This window comes from Etheostoma cragini, chromosome 3 (assembly GCF_013103735.1).
Source record: "Etheostoma cragini isolate CJK2018 chromosome 3, CSU_Ecrag_1.0, whole genome shotgun sequence".
NCBI classification, from domain to species: domain Eukaryota; kingdom Metazoa; phylum Chordata; class Actinopteri; order Perciformes; family Percidae; genus Etheostoma; species Etheostoma cragini.
The window spans coordinates 24612712-24634709 of record NC_048409.1 but is presented as its reverse complement, the minus strand read 5'-3'; the positions used below and the strand labels follow the sequence as shown (position 1 = coordinate 24634709).

General features: G+C 39.5%; 2 protein-coding genes across 5 annotated transcripts in view; both read left to right on the top strand.

Moving 5' to 3' along the window:
* The window catches only part of LOC117941724 (alpha-2-macroglobulin-like), a 42116-nt gene extending 37281 nt beyond the window's left edge, over nucleotides 1–4835 (top strand). The window contains 1 exon segment of the mRNA XM_034866758.1: nucleotides 4658–4835. Within this exon segment, the coding sequence (XP_034722649.1) occupies nucleotides 4658–4776 (119 nt within the window). The 3' untranslated portion in view covers nucleotides 4777–4835.
* A 1179-nt stretch (nucleotides 4836–6014) lies between these two features.
* LOC117941711 (tubulin-specific chaperone cofactor E-like protein) lies at nucleotides 6015–21757 on the top strand. 4 transcript variants are annotated; one of them, XM_034866743.1, is made up of 11 exons: nucleotides 6015–6104; nucleotides 7320–7436; nucleotides 7584–7654; nucleotides 9004–9162; nucleotides 9530–9669; nucleotides 10490–10671; nucleotides 11504–11760; nucleotides 13558–13684; nucleotides 13870–13986; nucleotides 14093–14204; nucleotides 16339–21757. In XM_034866743.1, the coding sequence occupies exons 4-11, from the start codon at nucleotides 9015–9017 to the stop codon at nucleotides 16543–16545; spliced, it is 1290 nt and encodes a 429-aa protein (XP_034722634.1). In that variant the 5' UTR covers nucleotides 6015–6104; nucleotides 7320–7436; nucleotides 7584–7654; nucleotides 9004–9014; the 3' UTR covers nucleotides 16546–21757. The 4 variants fall into 4 exon arrangements, with proteins under 4 accessions (XP_034722634.1, XP_034722632.1, XP_034722635.1 ...); XM_034866741.1 differs by having other exon boundaries at nucleotides 6028–6291; XM_034866744.1 differs by having other exon boundaries at nucleotides 6054–6299.
* Nucleotides 21758–21998: the final 241 nt, after the last annotated feature.

Genomic DNA, 21998 nt, shown 5'->3' with positions numbered 1-21998 from the left:
AACTACAAAGATAAGGACGGTGCTTACAGCACATTTGGAGCAGGACCAGGGAACACTTGGTGAGAACATTACTAGTCAATCATCCACAAAACTATTTATATATTCATGTTGTTCAACATTTACTACAACATACAGTTCATACTTGTAGAGTAGATGATTATCGTGAGCCATTAATTGGATCATTAGTGCTTCCTCTTGTCTTTTTCTGTCTTTTGTCTTTAATATCCTTAGGCTGACTGCATTTGTGTTGAGATCGTTTGCCAAAGCAAAGTCTTTCATCTACATTGACCCAGCAAACATGGAAGCGTCCATGACTTGGCTGAAAAGTAAACAACGAAAAAATGGCTGTTTTGAACAATCAGGAAAGCTCTTCCACAACATGATGAAGGTAATTAAAGTCCCTCTTTACTGGGGTTTGTATAACAATGACTGATGATAACTGAAACTAAAGAAGGTCAGTATGTGAATGAGTGTTGGAAGTCCAGTGATGATCTGTGTCTGTATGTAGGCCTCTGTATTGAAAGGATTTCCTTCCAAAAGTGCCATGTCTTTGAATATAACTCTTATACCTACATGGTAAACGGTCTCATCAGTTGTCTTGTGTGAGGCTATGAGCTGAGAGTTTATGGTTTGAATTATGGTGGAGGTGGTCAGTTACACCTATTGGGACTCCATTGTACCAACCAGGGAATCCTAATACTAACCAAAGGGAAGGGGACTGAGTACCCAGGGCCCTTGTGTGAGGAGGGCCTTGAGTGCCTTTTTACTAGGCCCAGAATGTTGTGCAATGATAGTGGAGATAGCTAAATGGGAGCAGAATACTGTTTGAAATATGCAGCCAATGACAGGCCTACATCCTGCATCCACTGAGTCAGATTAGATCACTAATTACTTATGCTTCCTCTTTACAGGGTGGTGTGTCTGATGAAGTTACTCTCAGTGCCTACATCACTGCTGCCTTCTTGGAGATGAATGCACCCAGAGATGTGAGATTATTTGTAAAATTAATGTATATGTACGCAAGATGCATTGTTGCTTTCATTTGAATTGAAATATTTATGGCATAGCATCAAAGATTCAAAACTGTAGTTAAACGTAATACAATATTGTTGTTGTTTTTATACTGTTTTGAAGGACCTGTGTTTAGGATGTAGGGGGGCCTGTAGGCAGACATGTTTTCACATGTAACAGAATTTGTGTTTTTGTTTGATTAGAATGAGCCCTTCATATCTACATTAGGAGCAGGTCTACTTTCACAGAGCCCGCTATGTTGCACAGCCATATTTCTACAGCAGCCATGAACAAACAAACCATACACTGGCTTTAGAAAGGGCCTTTCATGCTTTTACATTGAAGTGAAGGCCACTCTTGGTTCTCCTAAACACTTTGACAGAAGGGGGTAAACTGAGTCGTATTCAGTTGGTTGCTGCAACCTCACCGCTTGATGCTACTAACATAGTGAAAATACACTTAGTTTTGAGTACAAGGAGGAAACCCCAGTATTAGGCTGTAGTGATGAAGGAAATGGTCTAGCACAAAAAGTCTCTTTTTCAAAAAGCTGAGCAAAGGAGAATTTCAATTTTCAAATTTTTGGGAAATTTGGGCCTTTATTTATATTTGTTAAAGTGAGGAGAAGGGGAATGACCTGCAGCAAAGGACCACAGGTTTGAGTTGAACCTGCGGCCGTTGGGTCCAGGAGTACCTCTCTATAGGGGCTCCCGCTCTACCAGGGGATCTCACCAGGCACCCCAAAGAAGCATTTAATAAATAGTCTCACTGGTCTTACTTTTTGTTTCTTATTATATGCTTACATTGTCATACAGTTCCAATTTTCAAGAATGCAACTTCAGTAACAATTACAAATATAAAAACATAAAATACTATTGAAGTTACAGTGCAGTATAAGAAGTGAACTATTTAAATCAAGAGGTCATCAGCCTTAATTTAAAAAAACTGAGTTCTTGACAGACTTGCAGTTTTCTGAGAGTTTGTTCCAGATATGTGCGTCATTAAAACTGAGTGCTGATTCCCCCGGTTTAATTCTGACACCGCAAAAGATAATGTATTCTTTAATCTGTTCTAGGATTCTGTGAAGCAAAGCTTGTCTTGCCTCAAGGAGTCCATCAGTGACCTCAGCAACACCTACACCACAGCTCTGCTGGCGTACGTCTTCACCCTGGCTGGAGACATGGAGACCCGTGCTCACCTACTGAGGCACCTAGACACTGTTGCATCACAAGAAGGTGAGTCATCCTCCTACAGGAAATCATTCTGGCTTCATTACTGTGACAAAGCTTACTGTGTGCCTCTTTGTCTCTTTGTGGATGGCTGTTTTTAGGAGGTTTCCTCCACTGGTCTCAGACAGCAACAGAAACGTCGGCCTCTCTGTCTGTGGAGATCAGCTCCTATGTGCTGCTGGCTAAACTCAGTGCCTCTCCAACTGTTGAAGACCTGGGCTACGCCAGTCGCATCGTCAGATGGCTGACTAGCCAGCAGAACTACTATGGAGGATTCTCCTCCACACAGGTACAGCTCAAACAGGGTTAAGATGGACTTTGAATGTACAGTAATCTCTTCTGGGACAAATAAGATTAACAGAGTTATTTAATATAGACAGCTGTGACCTTAAGCCCATTTGTCTCACAGCCTGTTATCCTGAGAATAATAGCATGGCCAAAGAAAAACTGACCTATGTTTGTGAGAATAAATTTTTCTGCTTCTTCAATGTTTCTTTCTTTCGCTTATTAAGTATAGTAGCATTCTCTCCACTTAAAAAAATAAAAAAAATTAAAAATTAAGTTTTCAGTTTCTTTCAAATTTATTTTATTCAATTCACATTATTTAGACATTGATAGTTCTCACAGGACAGCGACATTGCCAGATACCTCAAAAGAATAGTGTTGATTATACCATACTGAGAAGATATTAACTACAAATAAAATTTGCATACTATTATGTTTTATATGGTAATTTTCTTAAATTGATTTCCGCATGAAAATCAACAATTAGAGAGACGTGAAATTGATAAAAGTGAGCTCCCACATATGAAAGCTGCTGTAGGTATAAGCAGAAGAACATTTACAATTGTATAAATTTAAGCACTTAAGTAAAGGTATTTTCTTTGTGTGTGTTGTAGGACACCGTGGTGGCTCTTCAGGCTCTGGCTCTCTACTCCACTCTGGTGTTCAGTCCAGTGGGTTCAAGCACAGTGACGGTCCAGTCTCCCAGTGGCCAGCTGACGTTTGATGTAAATCAGAACAACAAACTGCTCTACCAGGAGAAGAAGCTGCAGGGCGTGACAGGAAGGTACAGGCTGCAGGTGAAGGGCACTGCGAGTGCTGCAATACAGGTCAGTGGTTTAATGTACATAAACCCCCAATCCTGATGCTTCATACTTTAGATTCTTGTTCACATTTTATGATTGATTGATTGATTGATATTTTTATTTATGTCATGCCTTGTGTTCCATTGAACACAGAATTACATTACACCAACACAACAGTAATTCATTCTACAGATTGAATTTTATAAATATTAATCTTTCCTTGTTTAGATTTCTCTTTTCTATAACATCCCAACTCCTGCTAAAGTTACCACTCTCCGCATTGACGTCAAACCAGAGGCCGACCGTTCCGGTCAAAGAACCAAAGTCATTCTTAAAATATCATCCCTGTAAGTAATCAACAAGCAGATCCATGACATTGACGGATACTGAAGTTTTTGAACTATGTAACTGTTGGTGGATGGACAGGGGAGGAATATTTACAACTTGGTAGCTACAACTCAACTCAATCAATGGAGCCCATCCAAAGCACCGGGTTGACATCATATTTTTATGTTACTTGCGTTACAGATATAGTGGAAAGGAGCCCAATACTAACATGGTTATCTTGGATATCAAAATGCTTTCTGGATTTGTCCCAGACCCAGAGTCTTTGAACATGGTGAGTGATTACAGTAACTTTAACTGAGTGGTATTTGTCAGTTGTTGTCATGATAACCCAGCTGATTAATGTCTCCTCACAGCTCAAAGGTGCCCTGCTGGTGGATCGTGTTGAACAAAAGGAGGATCACGTTCTGGTGTACATACGGGAGGTGAGAGGGATATAAAGTGACAACCAAGAGATGATTCTCTCCAAAATTTGTTACTGATCATGTTGTCTGTTTATCTTTCAACAGTTACCGAAGGACATGGTCATCAACCACAGCCTAACGCTCATACAGGAGCACCAAGTACAGAACCTGAAGCCAGCTGTGGTCAAGATCTACGACTACTACCAGCCAAGTAAATCAGTCCTCTCTAAACCTCATTCACTGAAGTCACAGCACACACTGCTCCGTGGTATCTGTACACCAACCTGAACAGTTATCAGAATACTAATTGATGGTTGTATGTTAATATTCAAGTTTGACTCGTTTTCTTCCTTTTTCCCCTCAAGGTGACCAGTCTGATACGGAATACACCCTAGAGCCTTTGGTGGCAAGTCGCATAGAGAATTGGCATAAAGAAGCACTATGATGTATGTAAGTGCAAATTGGAATTGTTTAAACAATTGTTAATGTAGTTACTGTCAGGAGTCAGAATGTTCCAAACCTTTGGTATGAACAGGCTTAAGTCTTTGCAAATAATTTATATTTCTCATTATTTCCTTTGCAGTTCGAAGAGCGTGTGGTCAGTCCTCGAGTTGTCCAGAAGATACATATTATGTACTTAACACCATGTCTGTTTGTATTTCCTTGTTAGTATTCTGCCCACAACCCCTTACAGCTGTGTAACTACTGAGTCTGAAGTGAAATACATGCATAATAGACAATTAAATATTGTGATGTTAATGTCCTGTTTGAAAATAGTCTTTTGTTGAACTTTTTCCACTGTTTAATCTTTCCGCTGTGTATCGTATGTGTTTTATCCAAATACCAGAAGTAGTGCAGCTCTGCTTAGTGTAGAAATGCGGTCACAAGAGCAAAAAGTGTTCTAATGTAATGTTCTAAAATAATCTAAATTCTCTCAGCATTTACAAATCCCAATCCCTAAAGCAGTTGGAAATCCAAGTTTAGAAAATATATTGTTTTTATAATATGTATGTAGACCCTTACCAACTCAAGTGAGCAGGCTGAGACAAATGACCCTTGTGCTGCAGGAAACAGATTCTTTCCTAAAATGATAAAGTCTTAGTCCATACATCCTAACCTGCATACAGTATTATTATATATCAAGTAATTTGAGAAGACTGTTAATCTTAAAGGGACTCGTTTTCCTTCAGTTGCAGCTTGATGATGCGTTCGCAGTCACTCATTTTAAATAAATCATATATTTTAGGGAGTGTGTAGTTCAGTGTTTGCTTGTGTATATTTGAGTTAAAACTGCATGTATTCATTTTTTTTTTTTGCCACTTGGGCAAACTTTTTTAACACACTTAAAAAAAAATGTATGTGTAAGGCGTCCCTATGTCGTTTCTTTCAGCTAACGGATCCTTGGCCTAAAGACCCCTGCCCTAACCAATCCCCACTCCCCATGCCTGGACCTAACTACGCTGACCATTCTAGCAGATCCCATTTAGGATCTACCATTATACCAGAGACCTGAACTGTGTTACCTAAACTGAATGCAGCCATCATTAATGCTAGTTACAGGACACCTGCTTTCAAAACATGTAAAAATGTCTGGCATGACAAAGGGCCTATTAGCTTAATAATAAGGACAACATCGGTTTCAGACTATTTTATACAGTCTATGCTGTCAGGCAAGCTATAATGATTCAAATGTAATAACGATCATCATTATCCAGACAGTATAATAAACTGTAAAAACTAGGCAGTGCATAACACTAGGACCGGCAACACAATGACATCATTGTCTCAGGACGGCATGTCAGATTATTTTTCTCTTGTACGATTTGATTGCATCTCAGAAAATAGATTTAGAAAACAACTACACATTCAACTTTAAAATGGTACTACTTAAAATTAAGTCAAATGAAAAAAATGCAGAAAAAACACCGTTTCAGTTTACTGCTCAACGACGTCACTTCCGGGATGTATGGCAGAGCAAAATGACAGCTGGTTTGTTATTATCAACAAGGAGCACAAAGTAGACATCAAAGGTATTTAATAAAACGATGACATTCTATTTGATCGATTTTTGAGACGTGTTCTTAGCATATTGTCACTAGCTAGTGATTATTGAAAGTATATTTATATCGTTGCCATCTGTAGTCCATCTCGGGCTCCATCGCTGCTGCTCGGGGTCAGAGTCTGCTGCTGAATGCGGTCTGCTACTGTCAACAACCGGTTTGCACGTATTATTTACCAGTTAAATGTTATTTCTTTAACCAGAGATATGATGGTAATACAATTGTAATTGCCTGTACATGGTTAGCTTTACGATTAAGTAAAACAGCCAAACTCCTTTCGCAAAATTGTCAATTTTCTGTTGTCTGAGCTTTATCGGCCTGTAGCCATAACAACAACAACACTATAGACATTTACCTAATCACCAAGAGATGTATATTCATTCGGCGCAAATATCATAGAAGTATCACAATAATATCAGCTTTTATAATCGGTTTGCCTGTTGTCAGGAACACTTCACCAACTTGGTGAGGGTCTAGCTATAGCTTTAGACCCTCACCAAGTTGGTATGTTCAACGCCTGTATCATTTAGAACTGTCTAAATATCAAGTGCTTTGTTGATAAGTGAAATGCCGAATTTAAAAGAATTCAGCTCTGAATTGCAGGTCACAACTGTGCAATGTTGGGCTTTATACTGATAACCAAAAAAGGATAAAATTAGGGGACTTTTAAAGTGGATTGGCAAAGCTCCATGCAAAAATAAGCCGAATTAAAAACCTTCTCTTTATAGATGCCTGTATGTTAACGCCCGGTTACGTGCCATCGCTTATATCTTTACCAAATTAGCAAGCGTAGGCTACATATCAGGTCGACGTAAATCTAACAGAATAAGTAGCACAATATTGCAATCAAATATAAACTTTTATAATCGGTTTGTCTGTTGCTGCCGCAACCATGTTTTTTAGCAACGATATTGGGTAAAAGGCTTGAAATCCGGCTTTAAAATCTTTTAACTTAGTATCTTCAGCCATCAATCATTGAGTATGTATATTGCCACAGACAGAATTGTGTCTTGTTTGCTAATCCTTATGGGGACAGTTCCTGTCTAGTTTATATCACTGTAGGCAGTTTTTTGGCTGTGCACACTGTGCTACTTCTAAGTAATCTAAATGTGCTTCCATCTTCTTTTGATTGATATTGGTAAATGAATAACGAGGTAGAAACTGATCTCTGACTTTGCTACCCAGTGTCATGTGGTGAACAGCGTCCATGTTCTCCTGGTTCTGGTCTGTCCAGAGCAACTGACCAAAGAGGGACCAACATTGCTTCTAAGGACATCTGCCAGCCCTACCAGCCACTCTGGAGTAAGAAACAACTGTCACAACCTCTCTTTCACCTTTGAAATAGTCAGCCTTCACTGGTGTAAACATTAATGACATGTTGTTTTATTTGCACTTGAAATGATCTGTGTTCACAAAATGAACCAGGCCTACTCCTGATTTCTTTGACAGGCCATTAGAGCAAACACCGAAGAAGACAGTGAGCTGTGATAGTGGTCAAGTCACGGGAAACCTCTCATCAGGTAAGATGCTTTCTGTCATTTATTTAGTTCTATAACCACATATACCTGGATATTACCAAACAATTAGAAACGTGTGACTTCTCTCTAACAGGACAGTGGGTCAAACACCAAACATGTTGTTTAGGATCTGTGTTTTATTAGCCTGTTTGTAAAAAAATAAAAAATAAAAAAAAAAGGCAGTAAAGCAAAATACCCGATTCATTAGCTGAGTGACAAATTGCTTTCAGACCTTTACCAATTTTCTTTTGACAATTTTGGTCAAATAAGATATTGTAACAGGATCCTTTTTTTATTTCAGAAAAACTACTACATAATTTATGCTTCCCTGCAGCAGATTCCACAGAGAGGCTCTGCTCACCAAGCATTTTAAAACGCAGACAGATACTTAACATTTTAATTGTATAAATTTAAGGTATAAGTTAAGTCAAAAGTGCCTTTTCACATTCTGTTTTATTTTTAAAGGTTCAGCATAAAGATCAGCTTTCTTGTTTCAGTCCTCCGTGCAAATTTAGGGGTATTTAAATTGGACATTGTCTTTTTCTGGTTTGCTATAAAGACCTGAGGACACCTCTGCTCCTTGTGTCCCTCCCTTCTCCCATTATCATCCATACCTGTCTAAAAAACGCAGTCCTGGTTATTCTTGTGTTTCCGTTTAGTTTGCTTATATATACAAGCTAGACCCAAGAAAGGTGCAATGGTTCATTTACAAAATATGCTTTTATAGTTACTATATTATTAATGGCTGCATGATGGAATAACTTGCAAGTGAATTACTGAAATGAAGTGACTGTTGGAGAAGATAAGAAATGTGACAGAGAATTTTACAGTTAAACATCACATCTTTAGATATATTTTTCTCTGCTTTCTGTTTTTCCTGTATATTTTTAACTGGTGTGGCAAAAGTGTGTATTTTTGCAACGATTATCATTTTCCACTTCCTCGGCATTTGCTGCTTTTTCTGTGTTATATCATCTCATATTGAATTTCTTTGAGTTTTAGGTTGTTGTGCAAAAACAACAACAACAAAAAGGATACTTTTCTGGGTCTCTGAATGATTGTGATAACCCTTTTAACAAATTTTGAGGTTTCATAGGCCAAATGGTTCTTTTAAATATTCATGACATTGTGAATAGATTATTAGATAATAGAAAATTAAAAGTCTTAGGTTGTAGCCCTTGTTCGGCCTCTTCTGTATTTGTTGTCATGATTGGCATAGCCACGTAAAAAGTCAGAGTTGAGTTGTGTGTACAGTAGCAAATGTGCTTGGATTGCACAGCTAATCAGGGCCTACGTACCAGCTGACAGCTAACCACTGTGGATTTCTGTCTGTTTGCCACACTGCTGACCAGCTGAGGGAGCCATGGAGCCACCAGAGGACAAGTATGGTCGTTCCTTTGTGGAGGTGATGAGTGAAAAGTACAGTCCAGATAACTTTCCGTTACGCAGAGGGCCTGGTATGGCAGTGGTGGTGGTGCCCACCCCAGCTCCTCAAGGCTCCCCTGTGAAAGGTGAGCTGGAGATCAGATAGACATGGGCTTGTCACTTTCCCTTACCTCACTACAGCCTCCGTAGAATGGGCCAAGGCTTGTTACATTTAGCTGTTTTGTATGTTGGTAGAGAGGGCAGTTGTGCACCCTAATTTGCAGACTAAGCACTCGTGGACCTTTATCGTATGCTCCATGTCATGTTCACTATCATCACACCAAGTCTGTGAGGGCGCTGGACTAAGAGGGGATAAAGTGCGCTATGGGACTTAAGACCTCACTGTAATGAATCAAAAAGTAACCCAAGTAACTAACTCCTTTTTTCTGTCTTAAGCTTTCCCTCTGTTTGACTAATTCTTTTTTACTTCATCCTCTCCCACCTCTGCCCCAGACCGTCTGAACCTCCCCATCGTTCTGGTGTTGAATAGCTGTGGGATCAGCAGAGCAGGAGACCGGGCTGAGATTGCTGCTTTCTGTGCCCATGTCATTGAGCTGGACCTGTCTCATAACAATCTGCAGGATTGGCATGAGGTGCCGTCTCTGGGTTTATTACAGTAGTTAATTTCCATTCTAAGGATAAGGCTGGTGATATTCTGAATTTTACTTATTGTCAACACAGTGTATATTCACAACGTTCCACTTCTGGGATTGCTACTCCGGATTTCACTCTTTTTGGCCGGATGTCCAGTACCTTATGCTTTCATTGTGTTGGAATTTTAAACTCCGTTCAATTTCTGATGACCATAGTTAACTGCTCCTCAGATCTCTGCATGGTAAATCCAGACAGCTAGCTAGACTATCTCTCCAATCTGAGTTTTGTGTTGCACAACTGACACAACGTTTGAAAGTACACATGTTACACCAAAACAAGTTCCTTCCCGAGGCGATTTTGCAGCGTCACCGTGGCTCTGCCCATGACAATTGTGATTGGTTCAAGAAATGCCAATAAACCAGAGCACGTTTTTCTCCCGTCCCGGAATGCTGTGTAGACTATCCAGACCCTACCCCGCAGCGCTATGGAGGTAGGTCTGGCGAAGCGAGACTATAGTCAGCGTACCTGTGAAAAGGCCAATAGAACCAATTAATGTCTCGTACTAACTAATGTGTACCCGAAGCCGGATTTATCTTATTTCTTTGTGTCATAGAGCTCACATTGTTGAGCCCCAGTGTTGGACTGAGTGACATATTCCTTCATTACAATAAGCAAAACACTCTACCAGCCTTTTCCTGTGAGGGTTATCAAGTAAATTTGCCAAACTTTAAAGAAAAACCTGTGTGGAATCAATCTTCTAGTTTTCTGTTCACATATGTTGTTTTTTAAATTAAAAACACAGTTTTGTCTCATTTTCAGATCAGTAAAATCGTGTCCAACATCCCCAACCTGGAGTTCCTGAACCTGAGCTCTAACCCCCTGGCAGAAATGACCATTGAGCCGCGAAGTGCTGAAGGCCTTTCCCGGGTCCGACGCCTCGTCCTCAACAACACCCGGGTGTCCTGGGACACCGTGATGCTGCTCACCACGGAGATACCGGAGTAAGAAGAACACTTGAATAATGCTTCTCAATTTCTCCATAGGTTTGCAACCTACAACAACAGCAAATAACTGTCTGTATTAATATAGTATATAATGGAATGGAATAATATGGTCTAACATATAAAAACATTGTAGAGTATAAGTAGAGAATATACAATATTGTATTTAAAGTATAATGTGATATAATAAATATACAGTATTCATTCGTTTGTCTGGACAGTGGAGAGGGAGAAACGTGGCTGAGTTTCCCAAGTGTGTAGTGTAGTGTTGTTCATTGAGGAGGATATACTGTAGGATATACAGTACTGTGTGTACATGCCGGGTTGAAGATGTGTATAAAGGCATTCACATTCAGGTTTTTTTTCCTGGCTTCGAATGGGCTTTTGGGGAGTGACTATGCACAGCACACAAAATGAGTTTGTTACCTTATTAAACAGAAATCTAAGCATTTTTCCTGTTATTTCTGACAATTTGATTTACAAATTGTATTTTTTGCTTGGGTAAATGATGCCCAATTAACAAAACTGTTTAAGAAAAATAATATTCATGTTTAAATAAATCACCTGGAGAGTCCAGTGTAGCCAGACTTTAAACTGAGATAAGCTCTCAAGTTCAAGTTTTTATGCTTCTTGTTCAGTGATCATTTGGTAAATTGCTCTTAAACACATTTAGAGAGAATTTGAATTTCTAGTTTCATTCTTAGTCCTTATTGTTTTGGGGCTGGTTAAAAGCTCTTTGGGGGAGCGCCAAAGTTCCCAGCCAAGTAAGTTGTTGCACTTTATTTTACATTTACAACATTCCACCCTGTTTTCTTCTGGTTTTGTCCTGCAGGCTGGAACAGTTGTTCCTGTGCCTTAATGAGTACAGCGGTGTGAGTGCCTCCAGTGTGGTCTGCCCCACCTTGCGGCTGCTTCACATCACCGACAACAGTCTCCAGGACTGGGCGGAAGTCCGCAAGTTTGGCACCATGTTCCCAAGCCTAGAGACTCTGGTCATGGCCAACAACAACTTGGTCTCCATTGACGACAACAAGGATATCCTGCAACGGCTCTTCCCTAATCTCCGCAGCATCAACCTGCACAACTCAGGTCAGTGGATCTGACAGTGGAATTTCTGTGTGTGTTTTGGTGTAAGCAATGTTCACCAATTTAAATCGGATTTCCAGTTCCGTACAGAATAATAGTGTCAGCATCTGTGGAGTTAATAACGGCTGAGAAAATTAGCAGAAGCAAACGTGTCACTGTATCCTAAAAGCTTTGCGTTATTTGTAGAGTATTGTAACAGATTCATGTCCCCCGCCGCTTTTATCTCACGTATTGTTTCTATTTTGGGTAGTATCAGCGGTGAATCTATTCATATAATTCTCTTACGAGTAAAGGAGATGAAAACAAGATACAAAGACAAGATACAAAGACCACTTTGTCATATCTCCTTCGCCTCAGGTGCAGAAAACTATCCTTCTTCCAAGTCATTTTGTTTCAGATTCAGCATTCAACATTTTTTTATGTATTTTATTTTAAAACAAAAACCAAATTCTGCGGAGATAATTTCCCTGTTAGGTGCAGTTTCCATTGTTCAGGGCTGTGTTTTACAGAATTGAATGCATTTGTCTCGGGACAACAGATGACAAAGCAGCAAAGATTGCAGCCTAGGATTAAGATTTTGACTTAAAATAAGCCACTTAAAGGATTGTTTTTTTTTATTGTTACAAATCCTTTTAAAAGACCCAAACCAAAAATGTGCATGCATGCGTGTGTGTGTTCATGGTAATGAAGGAATATGTCACCCAGGGATACAGTGTGGCTCATTGATGCGTTTTAAGATGTATGGCACAAAGAATATGATACATCAGGTTTTGGATACACACACACAATACCAGTAGAATTTATTAATTGATAGTTTTGATCTTTTCATGACATCCTTGACATTGAGTAAAATATAGAATATCACCAGACATGTTCTTTAAGCAGTGGCAAACTTTACACATATTAGCTATGCCTGTTTACCTTGGTCACCTTTTTTAGATATTACCAGCCAGCTGAAGGACTGAAACAAGGTTCTGTCTTTGTCACAGAAAAATTCTTCTTCTAAAGTTTGTGTTATTTTTTATTTTATGGCCAACATACTCAGAACTTCTCAAAACATATTTAGTTGGATGTTACTGGCCGGGTAGTTAGCTAAATCTGCTTGATGTGGCTGTGTTTCAGAAGCAAAAAGCCAGATGTGAGATAGATGTGAGATACATACAGTACTGTATGTGGCTGCCTGATGTCTAGGTTTAGGGGTGCAGACTTGGGAATATTTAGGCTGGGAAGCAGTGCTTATGCTGGCTTTTGACCTTTGACTAAGTATACTGCTGTATCTTGCATTAGATCCAGTCATGCCTGCAAATAGTATCAATATTGGAAATAGAGAGACATTCATGCGGAGATCAAGCAAATCATGGGTAGTAGACCTGCCTCTAGAGCCAGCCATCCTTAAAAAATACTATTTTTCTATAACAGAGTAACCAAACAACCTACTAAATGTCACTAGATTTTCAACAAAAAAAAAAAATTTAATTGCAAATGAGCAAAACTGTTTTAACTTCAGCAGAAAATAGTTTGTTCATGTATTATCCTACCACTCATACTAAGAAGTGGAAGAAAATATATTGGAAAATATATTTCAGGCCTTTAAACAAGCCTGGAAAGTCCATACATATTCAGCTGGCATAAATTCTCATTTTTTCACTTCCAGGAAAACTTTAGAATGCTTTTACTTAACATATTGTACAATAAAGTGTTCTTAAGGATACATGGTGCACCTTCTTGCAATACTTGTCTACTGCCTTGGTTCCTTTGTCCTAACCGTTTAAAACATCACTTGTCTGCTTGTGTCGTCAGGTTTCAACCGATGGGAGGACATTGAGAAGCTCAACTTCTTCCCCAAGTTGGAGGAGGTGCGGCTGCAGGGCATTCCCTTACTGCAGACCTACACCAACACAGAGCGACGCAGCCTCATGATAGCACAGTGAGTCCCATCCATGGCATCAGTGAGAATGGAACTCCTTTAAACTAGATAGGAAGATTCTTTGCTCCTAACACTGAAGAGTGTTTAACATCTGAAATAGATGAGAGGGCAATAATCTGGTAGATTTCAGATTCAGACAGTGTCACACATACCTGCTCATGCAGTATGTATGTGCTTCCCCTCAGGCTCCCTTCAATATCCCTGCTAAATGGCAGTGTTGTGACTGATTGCGAGAGAGAAGACGCGGAGAGGTTCTTCATTCGTTACCACCTAGACTACCCTGAGGAGGAGCTGCCTTACAGGTACGCTGCATTCACTGTCTACACACCAACTATAGTGGTATGAAAGTTTGTGTCATGTGTGTGTGGTTTTAGGACTAACAGCACAACCTGCTCTTTTCCTCCTCAGATACCATTCCCTGGTAACCAAGTATGGGAAGCTGGAACCACTTGCTGAGATTGACCTCCGACCTCGCTTCGTGGCCCAGGTGGAGGTTCACTGTGAGGAAAAAGTGGAACAGGTATTTTAAACATATCATGAAGTATTGTTTTGAATAGTTTACCAAAGTAGAATAACTTGAATGGCGGGTCTTCAAGTGATATCATATTTTAACTAGTAACAATCACCGAAAATTTGTAATCTCGATTAATTGCATATGTTTTTTTAATCTGTTCTACATGTACTTTAAAGGGGATATTGTTCAAGTTTTTAATGCTCAAGTGGTATTTGTGACTTGACTACTTTGTTCATAACGCAACAGGGTGGGGGGGCTGTCTAGTGTTTGACCAAAGGTACAGTATGTGGACTGCTTGCATGGGAATGAATTACAATCCAGCGGGAGATTGGTAGGAGAATCGGCGCAGCGGGTGCGGTATTACATTCACTTTATTGCACCAAAAAAGAGAGCTGAGCAAGAAGGCAAAGCTCTCCATCTACCGGTCAGTTTTTGTTCCTACCCTCAAGCTGCCGAAATGGGTTTCCTCAGGAGGGTGGCTGGCGTCTCCCTTAGAAATATGCTCATGCATCCGTGAGGAACTCGGAGTAGAGCCAGTTGAGATGGGTCGGGCATCTGGTACCACCTCCCTAGGGAGCTGCCCCCCCCCCCCCCCCCCCCCCCCCCCCCCCCCCCCCGCAACCCCACAGCGGATAAGCGGACAAAGATGGATGGATCCATCTTATTATCACGTTCATTTTGACAGCCCTAATTGTATCCCATTCATACTTTATCTTACAATCCTGTTGAGTGTCTCATGTGATGATTGTTTCTGCCTCGATTGGTTGATTGTGTCGTTGACAATAATGCTCCCTAGTTTAGACAAATTGGCACACCAAGGATATATATTTAAAATTGGTGTCTTTACCAATCCAGTCAGGGGAAGCTTGTTGTCTGAAACATTTATCACTTCAATGGATAAATATTCAGTTTTTTTGTGTTCCGCACAGTCAGTGGTTCATGATGAGTTGTACGACCTTCATTCAACTTTCCTTTGTGAAAGACTTATCGATCGAACACATCATGAGACTCCACACAGTGTTATTAATCCCACTTCAACGATTGAGACAGAAACAAAGCATTGCTGTGAAGGTCACTGTCTATATTTAATTCCGATGTACTGAATGTCAAATCCCTCACTAGTTACCATGTATAGAAATGCTTAGCTGTCTTGCGTATGGTATTACGTCGTGTCTTGTGTCTTGTGTCCTGTGTCACTGGTCGTGCATGTTCTTGTGACAAAATGTAGTTTGGAGACTAGAATTGAGGATTTCTCCTGCTGAAAGATCTATTAATGTGTGTCAGTCAAGTAGTGCAAACTGATTACATTGAAAGACTTGTAGTGGGAACTTAGCTTAAGTCACAATCCTAACCCCCCCAGTGCCTACACCTTTTGGACAATCCAGTACAAAGATATACATTTTCAATAACCTACTATGCCCATTAAGACGAACAATACTAAGACTAGGGAAATATTTAAAATCAAACAGAGTTTCAGTGCACTTTAAGTTACGCCCAGGTTAATGTTAGCATGTTTATCATCAGTACATGCATAGTCTCGCATTCCCAGACCTATCTCCACAGCGCTGCGGAGGAAGGTCTGGCCCCTCCACACAACGATCCTGTCAGGAGAAAAATGTGCTCTGGTTTTTTGCATTTCTTTAAACCAATCACAATTGTCTTGGACAGCTCTAGCAGCATGCATGGCTCTCCAAAATAGTCTCAGGAAGGAACTTGTTAAACATATTCTCTGTAAATCTTTACAATCATTCCCCAATTGAACCAAACCACCTGCCTTGTTGCACAATCCAAATTTTCCTAAAAACGTGCCATTTTCAGCTAGTTACGTTGGTCGGAGGTTCCGGTCAATGTTGCTCGATCCGACCGGAGTTTGCTAAACCAACTATTAAAGTTAACTAAAAAAAAGCTTAAAGTGAGGGACATCCCGCAGAACTTCCAGTGGCACCGGAACTATCATATAGATGAACCGTTGTGGATATAGTCCTATACTATACACATTAGTATAGCTTTTAACCATTCTTCTTAAAGCCATTGTATGCAGAATTTGAATGTTCTGAACTTTGATTAACTGTACTTAATATGAGGGAAATTAGTGTCCCTTTAATGCTTAATATGGAAAGACTGTTTGTCTTTTTGTCAGCTGAGCATCCGTTTGGACCAGACAGTAGCTGAGCTGAAGAAGCAGCTGACAACAGTGGTCCAGCTGTCCACCAACAGCATGAGGATCTATTACATCGACAAGTGCAGCGCCTTTGGTCCAGAAGAAATGAAGTACAACACCCGGGCCCTCCACTCCTACAGCATCCAAGACGGTGATGAAATACTGGTGGTACCCAAGACCAAGTGAACGGCTGCTGTCCAAATGGATAATAAGAGTGACTGATTGATTGATTGATTAATTGGATTATTTGTTGCCTGGTTAACTGACATCAAAGATATTTGAAAAAACACACATGGAACAGCATCAGCTGCCCACTTTTTGGAATGAGGAGAGCAAAACAAGAGAATGATGTGAGCACCGTCGTGCACAGTGGGCTGCTGGGAGGCTGTAGCTGGAAATGCAGCCATTAAGTCTTTATTTATTTCAGCTTAATTTGAGGGCATCCACTTGAGTAAGTAGACACATTTGTCACACTGGGAAACAGGCTGAGAGAGTAACTCACAGTCAACTAGCAGCTTAAGCAGAAAAGAGGACGCTGCCGTACCAGCAAAGCTTCACTGCAGTTCTATACATGGCATGTACCTAGCACCTGCATAAGCAAGGATCCAACACCACTGGCTTGCCCAAATGTCATGAAAACTACCCTGATTAGCAGAAAGGCTGTGCACTTTTAGAATGCACACACTATCAAGAGCAGCAGCAGGATTTTAGGCAGAAAAATCCTGTCTAAAACACTGTTTAATGGTGATGATGAAAGTAGTACTTTTCCATTCCATTTTGTTGTATGGTGGTGTTTTTTGGGGGGGTTAATTGCTAAAGTAAGAAGCTGCTGCAGCACGTTTAGATAATTTGTCAAAGTCCAGGAAAAAATCTAGAAATTATTTCTAGATCCATGATAACAAGCGATAAGTGTGAAATTTATCATAGAATATGCAATTTTAAATAGTCATCGAAAAATCCAGAACCAATGAATAGGCACATTTTGTTATTAATTACAAAAGTGTACTGGACACAAGATCTTCCAGCCGCAATCACTGCACTGCCTTTTTGTTGAAGGCGCCCCGATCAGACCAGTTGCATTTCTTTGGTACTCTTGCTAGGCAACCATCAAATCACCAGTCAACCGTTACTTAGGTTAAATGCCATAGGTTTTTTTTTGTCACTCTGAGTTGAAATTTTTTGAACTTCATCCGTTCAGGATGAAAAAAAAAAAAAAGAAGTGAGGTGCTCAGTAACGCAAAAGCAGCAAGCAAAACGCTTCAATCTAAAGCAATTACAAAAAGCCTCCCAGGCTACTAAAACATGCTCTGTCTGATTCGGGTCTCCTTCACCATTCTCAGTGTGTGTGCCCTGCAGTCTTCAAGTTTCCACATCAAACTTTTGTTAGTTGCATAATGCGTCAGGATTGGCTTCCAAACTAGTTGTCATCATGCTTGTACATTCACATGCCAAACTGAATTTTGAGGTGAGCACAGATAAACTTTCCCACTTCAGCAGATGCATGTAAAAACAGTTTTCTACTGTCAAACCTGCACTGTAAAGGCCAAACATTCAATCAAGTGAGTGTGAAGAGTATTTTAGGTTATGTTTTCTTTACACTGTTATGTGTTTTGTACATTTGTTTTCTGGACTTGGAGAAGGCTTACAACCATGTACCCCAGGGAGTCCTGAGGAGAGTGTTGGGTACCAAGCCATCCAGTCCTTATATAACTGCAGTGAGAGCTGTGTCAGCATTTTCAGCAGGAAGTCAAACAGGTTTTTAGTGGGTGTTAAGCTTTGCCAGTTGTCCCTTGTCAACGACTTTGTTTGCAATTTCCACGGCTAGGATCTCAAGGCACAGCAGGGGTGGGAGGGTGATCGGTGTGGGGTACTCAAAATTGCTTATCTGTTCTTTGCAGATGATGCGGTTCTGTGGGGTTCATCAGACTGTGACTTCCTGCACGCAATGAGGCAGTTTGTAGTTGAGTGTGGAGAAGTCAGGGTGAGAGTCAGCTCATCTGAATCTGAGGCCATGGTTGTCTGTCAGAAAATGGTGGATTGCTTCGTCTTTGTTGGGAGTGAGTTACTGCCCCAAGTGAAGGAGTTCAAGTATCTCAGAGTGTTTATGAGTGAGGGTGAGAGGGAGCGTGAGATGGGCAGGCGGATTGATGCAAAGAGGGAGCTAAGCCAGAAGGCAATGCTCTCAATTTACCAGTTGATCTATGTTTCGGCCCTCACCTATGGTCATGAGCTTTGGATAGTAGCTGAAAGAACAACATCACAGATTAGACAATTAGTTTACTTGTGAGGGTCGCTGGGCGTGGAGATGGGATAAAGAGCTCAGACATCTGGAGGGAGATTGGATTAGAACCATTGCTCCTTCACGTTGAAAGGGGCAAATTGAGGTGGTTCAGGTATTTAGTATAACCTTTCTATTGAAAACATCATACAAGTGCATGCGTTATAATAATCATCCATCCATTCATCCATTAGCTCAACCCGCTTATCCTGATCATGTTAATTGATTTAAGCACATTCTAGGGAATAGTATAAGGTTGCGAATGTATCGTTACCTTATGTGTTCATGGTCATTTTAAGGGCACATGGCAGCAAAGTGTTTTCATCAATGGATTTTGCGTGTATGGCTATATGATTTTACAAGTTATTGCTGTCGTTGCTGGCTTTAAAGAAAATAGTTTTTCTTAAAAATGTGTTTTTAATTTTTTTGTGATATCAGTCATATTTTATAATTACTTTAATTACTTGCATATGATCTTGTTTTATAGACGTTTAAATGCTTCATCAATGCACTTTCATTACATTGAATCTCTAATTGTCTAAGAATATAATCAGCAATTCTTCTCAAACACATTTCCATTATTCAGTTAAATACTACTGTCTTCTACATTTCACTCCATTCTGCACATAATTACTTCCACCAAAGATAGCTCATTATCATATTATTGTTTTATAATGTGGACTATTTACACTATTAATTAATTTTATTATATAACATCACCTTGCATAAGAGGAGCATTGATGCATAATAATTTTTCTTATAGCAAGCAGCTTAGCAGAGTAGGGAATTCCTGACAGTGCACAGTGTTAGGCTGTGGACTCAGCGGATATTTCAAGCCACTACATTAAATATTCACATTTAGATGCTGTTTGGAAACAAATACCTGTTTGGGCTGTGCTCTCAGTTTTATCCACTGTTGATAGAAAAATCCGCTCAGTGTGCTTTGGCCTCTTTTTACAGTGTTTTTACCTTCCAAATGCATTAATATCTCAATTATGTAGATGCAACACTATTTCCCCCCTTACTTTTACAATTTACCAATGTTTATTTTACAACACTACTGCTATACTTGAATACTAGATGGTGTGATATAAGCAGAGAATGTGGTGGCAGCAATGGCGTAGCAATGACACACAGCAGGTTAGATGAAGAGAACTTTGTCACGGTGTAGTGCTGAATAATTGTTAGCGTCGCTTGAACCACAGCCATAGAATCCAGCTAAACTGATATTATTGTTTTAGTGTCTGTGCTGCTAATCAGTGTTAGATTTGTTTGAAGTGTGAGAACATGCGATTGCTTTCAGAGTGGGTGATATTTTGGTATGCATGTTATTAATTGGTTTTACATGTTTTATGCGAGGAAAGTGGTCACTATGCCTGCTTAAAGATTTATGGAATGAGGAACTTGATTGAACTTTGTTTTCAACAAAACCCAAGAAAATATTATAAGTCTTGATGTAAATTTATTGTTTACCTGTTGAATTCATCCAGATTTAGTTTGTAGAAGAACAATATGTTATCACGTTGTTTATTGTGTCTATTATTTACTATCCAACCTGAAAATATTGGCTAAGTCCTTTTATAGACCCTGAAAATTTGATTGAATTGAATTGAATTGATTTAAGTGTTTCTCTGTACCATTAAAGATTCATGACTAATAAAGCAACAGATAAAATTAAAGTTAGAAACAATCTATAGCTATTATTTATTGAGGGTTTAAAAAAAAAAAACTCAGGTAATTTGCTTCATCAAGATTTGATTGACAGTGGCCTGGCAACAAAAACAACCATCATTATTCAACAATTTCATTAATTTCAATCTTGCATGAGAGTTAGATAAGAAGAACAATACTTCTCTCTTATCTGCCTGCTAAAAATAAAGCTACTGTAAACAGCCAGGGGACAGTTTTCTTAGCATGAAACTGGAAACAGCGGAAAACAGCTAGCTAGTTCTGTCCAAAGTTAACTAAATCTGCCTACCAGCACCTCTAAAGCTCACTTACTAACATGTTATTTTGTTTGAATAATCCATATAAAACGTACTGTATGTGTAAATACTACGGTTTTTGTGCTGGATGGGCCAATTTTTTTGGTGCACCTTCTAGAGTCTCTACTTTAAAATCTTTTGACACAAAATAGTTTGTGGTAACAGTCCCCTGTTACCACAACTTGGCATTCATACACTTACTAGTGAGCTTTAGAAGTACACATTGGTGGACGTTTTTACTTTCTGACAGAGTCAGGCAGGCTGTTTCTCCCTTTTTCAAGTTTTTGTTGTGCTAAGCTAAACTAATAGACTGCTGGCTGTAGCTACGAATGTAGTGTACAAGATTAGTAGGAATATTCTCATCTGATTCACTGCCAGACATTAAATAAGCATATTTCTATGACTTTCAAACTGTTTTTTTCAAAGAAGCCCTCGGTGGTTTCAAAATGCATTCTTAAAATAATTTAGGAATTCATGAATTGAAGAAGTCAAATGATTCCTGAAGGGTAAATAATTTGATTAAGTTTGAAAGGTTTGACCTTTAAACTTAATCAGGTCTAACCTATTATCTCTCTCTCCTCAAAACCAGTGCAGTCTGTTAATGTTGTAATAAGAAATTGAAAAAGATAATGAATACATTGAAAAGCTCTGTATTTCATTTGCTTAGTTAAATACTCAACACATAATGCTAGACACCTGGCAGCTTCGGTACAGCCCATCCTGTTTTAAATAGAGACATGTGAAACTAAATAGATACTTGCATCTCTGGATATATCAGTAAATGCACTGCTTGAGTCATCATCTGCCTCTAGTGCACCAGATCTTATGTGGATCTCAGAAGGCTATATTTGTCTTTAATTATAGTGTTATATATTTTGGTTGGACTGAATTTGCAGGATGTCTAGATTTCAACCCCGCTCAGACTAATACACCAGTATTTAAGCTAATCATTCACTCAACTATGTATAACACAGGAGTGTTCATAATATGTGGCAATTAAAGCATTATCTTTTCTTTGTAGGAACAAATATGTAATACATAAAAGCATTAATGGAACCGAATGAGTCACCTTTCTTATATTAGCATATGTAGAGAAAGATCTATTACTGAATGGTAATAAATGACTCCCTCCTCAGTGTGTGACACTTTGTTTCATTCTTTGTAGCACTGGAACCATGTCAGTGGGTCTGGATGTACTTCACAGCTGTTATACCGCAGTATGACTTTATGACTCATCCAATTTGATGCAGATGATGCAGATCCAGCATGACTGACTACTTGAGTGCTGGAACCTGCAATAGTCAAAAGAAACAGTCAACCTGGTCTCTTAGATTTCTTTCAGTATTTGACCCAACCAACTATTAATGCAGCAAATG